At 45.0% G+C, this 4808-nt stretch overlaps 1 protein-coding gene across 1 annotated transcript; it reads right to left on the minus strand.

The window, feature by feature from the left end:
* Positions 1 to 1798: 1798 nt before the first annotated feature.
* Positions 1799 to 3741, minus strand: LOC120644696 (G-type lectin S-receptor-like serine/threonine-protein kinase At1g34300). The gene has a single exon (XM_039921374.1). The coding sequence runs from the start codon at positions 3718 to 3720 to the stop codon at positions 1840 to 1842; it is 1881 nt and encodes a 626-aa protein (XP_039777308.1). The 5' UTR covers positions 3721 to 3741; the 3' UTR covers positions 1799 to 1839.
* Between the last annotated feature and the right edge of the window lie 1067 nt (positions 3742 to 4808).

The raw sequence follows: 4808 nt of genomic DNA on the forward strand, positions 1-4808 counted from the left end.
GAGCTTGCATGGCCATTTATTTACCGTATTCCTTGTCTCCCATACTTAGATGTGAATTGTTGTATGCTATTACTTCTATGAGTGAGATTGGGTAAGGGGATATATGATATATTAGTCCTTGCTTGCTGGAAGATGCCTCCACTTATATGGGAGTTGGTGATTAGGTTACAACGGGGGCGAGCGGACCCTTTTCCCTGATCTTCGGATTGGGAGCCGGGGGATTGTGTGTTGGGCACGACCCTGTGTGCACCTGTAATGGGTGACGGGCACCTGTGGCGGGTGCTAGACCGTTCCTGTGGGAACATAGTAGAGGTGTAGTTTTAGAGGAGATACTTGTAATGGGTATCGATTGCAGACCGTGTTGACGGAATGCTAACTTTGGACGAAGACGCTCGCCTCAGCTGGATGAAGGACTTGACTTTGTGGCCCTAGTGACGGAACTATGTCAAACGTGCACACCACTTATCCTTTATGAGGGGGAACCCAGCCCGAGCTAGCTATGCGCGGCACCATTATTGCAGGAGGATAGTGTTTCAGTGTCAGGGGGAGAGGACAGGACCCTATCGCCCCCGATCACAGGATCCATGGAGATTCCATTCTAGATAGCTTCACAGCCCCGGACGACCTTCTGCGGGAGGACACACCCCAGACCGGGAGTAGGATGGTGTCGTAGCCGTTAGTTTTGTTGACTGGTGCCTCGGAGAAGGTCGGGTCGCTCCTGGCTGGATTTGTGGCGAGTGGGTACAGGTGTACAACCCCTGCAGGGTGAAAACTATACGTATAGCCACGTACTCGGTCATGTACAACTCTGGATCTGGCACCACACTATAGTTAGAACCACATATACTTTTCTACCTCCCTCTAGTACCACTTTTCCTGCTCGGATAGCAGCTGAGGTGCGGGGAGCGGGAGTTCCCGCACCGAAACGGGGTTGAGATACTTGGTAGAGGAAGATAGGAGTCCGGGAGTCTGGGATGCCGGAGCTGCCCGTGTTGAAAGGTGATTTGGATGACTTATATATTTTGCTTGCTTAGGAAAACATAGCCTATCCTTGGCTTTACTTTTATACCGATTGCATCCACCATAAAGTTTGCATACAGATGGTGACGTGAACCTATCCCATCCTTGGGGATAGCCTGATAGATGCAGGATCCGAGTAAAGGAGTCGACAGGACGATAACGGAAGATGACGTGAAGGATGGCCCGAGCTACTCACCGAGCTGCCTATGGAGAGGAATCGTGAAGATGGAGTTGCCCAGAAGACTAGATATCGTTTCCGCTTTCTGTTTGTTTTCTTTTAGCCCAAAGGGCTTGTACTCTGAGATTCGTATACAATCCTTTTGGATTATGTAATAAATAAATCCATGTGATGTTGTAACGTGAGTTATGTCTGTGATATTCGATTGAAATGGGTTCTGTATGTGATAGCTACTGATCCAGGGGCTATCACGACGATACAGAGAGTCGGGTTCGCCTTTCAGAAGCCCGGTCTGTTTCAAAGGCTAGATTATTTTCATTTCAATCTGACGCAGTTGATAAAAATAGAAAGTATGAGGCTCTCCAGCTAACACTAAAAGGAGAGGCCTCTTCGTGAAGACTAGCTAGAAGCCTAGAAGGTAGGTATAGATTAGCTACTGCTCAGCTCGGGGGTTTATTAGCTCTTCCATAATCCCTCGAGGACGTACAAGTCCCAACTAAGTCACATGCTCAAGGGAACATCTAGCAGCTAGAATACGGGCACTGAGATAGATTTCATCAGAATCCGTTCTGCTGAAAATGAGCCTGCTCTTGCCACACTCTGACGTCCTGCCACCAAGGTTATCCTAACTTCCACTTCCACTAGCATACATTCACCTGCAACTGAAGGGCATACTCGAGGTCCCAGAGCACATCCACCATCGACGGACGGTCAATGCTATGATCAGCAACACATCTCGCAGCAGTTTTGACAAACTTGTTGAGAGATTGTAGATTAATTTCTTCCTTAAGAGCAGGGTCAAAAAACTGATCAAGCTTGCCCTCCCGCTTGTAATCCGACACCCTCTTTAATATGTCTCCCCTTGGAAGAACTCGACCTGGTTTTCCAGACAGGACCTCGAACAGCAGAACACCAAAATCAAGGACATCTGATTCTTTAGTTAGGTCATGAGGGTTTTCTTCTAAGAAATTGGAACTCAAGACCCATTGGCCGCTAGCATTATCGGACAAACCACCATCAATAATCTTGGCAACCAAATTCTCATCGAGGAGAATATTTGTTGAGTTCAGGCTCCCGTGGACGATGGTATGATCTGTACCTCTGTGAAGGTAGTGTAGGCCACGAGCTGCACCAATGCAGATCCCCAAACGCTCCTTCCAAGTAAGTTGTGGCTCCTGCTGGTTCTCATACAAGTGACAGTGCAGACTTCCACAAGCCATGAAATCATACACCAGGATCGTTTCGCTGTCCTCCTCGCAATAACCAATCAGCGGCACAATATGACCGTGGTTGAGCTCTGACCTCATTTTTATCGCAGAGCGGAAATCATAGCCACCATCGTCATGCCTGTAGTTAGGGCGCATGATAGCAACTCTAGTTGCTCCCCCATCAATCCCACCACAGTAAACTGAACAAATAGTGTCATTTGGATTAACAACAAGCAACTCATCGAAGTTTCTTGTTGCAACCTTCATCTCTTCAAGTGAGAACCGACGGCAGAGGCCTGGGGGCGAAGTCGTCGTCACTAGAGCTGGAGCGGTAGGCCTGTTCTTCCTTGCCCAAGAGAACAAATCTACCCATTGTTGTTGTCGTACTTGATGTGAAGCTTTCCAAAGTGTCCGGAGTCGTTCTACGACATCAATCATCTCAGGACGTCTGCCCCTTTCCATCAGCAGGCATTCACCGGCTAGCTTTGCAACCCCATCCAGAATCTTCACGTTGTTCTGGCTTGCAATTTCGGCATCAAAGAGCTCTCCCACCCCTCTTGCCCCATTTGCAAGAGCGTTAGTAAATGCATCAACAATGTTTGTTTCCCCATCTGATGTTGCTGCCCTTTTCCTCGTGATCAGTTCGACTAGGACAACTCCAAAACTGTAGACATCACTCTTCACGGTGAGGCGTCCATCCCGAGCAAACAAAGGATCCATGTAACCTATGCTGCCAATAAAATTCTCAGTGAACAAAGTTTTATCTGGGTCGTTGACCAATCTTGATATTCCAAAATATGATACTTTTGCTTTGAGTCTTCCATCTATAAGTATGTTAGCAGGCTTGATGTCCCCATGAATGACCTGAGTATACATGTAAGAATGCATGTATGTCAATGCCTCTGCACACTCTGTGGCGATTCTAAGGCGTGTTTCCAAAGAGATGGTGGGAATGCAGCTGGCTCTGTGAAGAATGTCATTTAGGTTTCCATTAGGGATATACTCGGTGACGATCATTAGGGCATTTTCCTCTGCACAATAGCCAATGAGCCTGACTATGTTTTTGTGATTAACTTCACGATGGACATTCAATTCTTGATCAAAGTTTTCTTTCAAATTGCAGACTAACCTCTTCACTGCAACCACAATATTTTTGTCCAGGTCGCCTCTGTAAACTTCTCCGAATGCACCCCTCCCGAGAATAGTCTTGTAGTTGTTGGTTATTCTTTCTATCTCGCGTTTTGTGAAGCGTTTTGTGTTACGATTGCTATGCGCTATCCACCTTGATCTGTCTTTCCCTTGCATCGGTTCCATCACTTATTTAGTTTCTGGACAACTCCTGTGAAAACTAATAAAGCAGTAAATATAACAGTTGCTTTGACTAAGAGCAGGCTGGGATAACTGTATAAGATGATCGAGACAGAAAAATCCAGTACCTTGGCCTTATTAATAATGATTTTGTTTCTTTGCACAAATTAATAACAGCAAACGCAGCAAAAGGAAATCTGAAGAAACAGTTTTCATTCGCTCTTAAATGAATGAACTGGAAATATTGTTATATTTCTTCCAAACGAGTAAATTACAGTGGAGTTGTTGACTAAAAGTTATTTCCATAGTGTTCCTTTTCCCTTTCATTCTAATGTTTTTTTTTAGGGGAAAGCTAATGTTCCAACACCCAATGAAAAATATATCTAGTAACTCGTGGATAGAGCCTAGAACAAATTTCTGTCGACTCATCATAATCCCATATATATTGTTGTAGTTTTGTATCAGAAATGATTCATTTATATCTAATAAAGCATCATCTCCTACATCCAAGCTGATTTTACATCTTGTACCATGTTACATAGTATGGCACCTTGACTTGCACGGGATCAAGAACAAATTTATTCAGGGGATGAGTTAAATTTTCAGTGGCATTTAGGGAATTTATTCCAAGAACAAATGATTGGGTCTGGTTGCAGCATAATTGCAAATTACTGTAACAACCCATGCATAAAGGAAAGGAACAATCAGTGGTCAACCTCTCTCTTGTCTATCTACTCATGCATGGTAAGAATCTAAAAATTGGCATACTCTAGTGAAGGAAGCTCTGGTGAAGAAACTGGAGAGACAGTCAAGGCGAGAGAAGCATTTTGGGCCGCTAGAACACAGAGTTGAAATCGGAAGCTAATAATTGTTAAGGGTATAAGAGTAAATGAGTCAAGGGTAGTTTAGTCTTTTCCTATTGTCTAGGGTTTGGTGCTCATGTACTATATATACCCCATTTGGGGCTATCCAATACATCCATCTGTTTAGCCTCTATCTCATTTGTGACATGGAATCAGAGCAGGTCTCGATCTGAGACCACCACCCGATCGATTTCCGCTGCGCTGCCCCAGGAGCATTGATCTTGCTCCTGG

Source organism: Panicum virgatum, chromosome 8K (assembly GCF_016808335.1).
Source record: "Panicum virgatum strain AP13 chromosome 8K, P.virgatum_v5, whole genome shotgun sequence".
In the NCBI taxonomy this organism is placed as follows: domain Eukaryota; kingdom Viridiplantae; phylum Streptophyta; class Magnoliopsida; order Poales; family Poaceae; genus Panicum; species Panicum virgatum.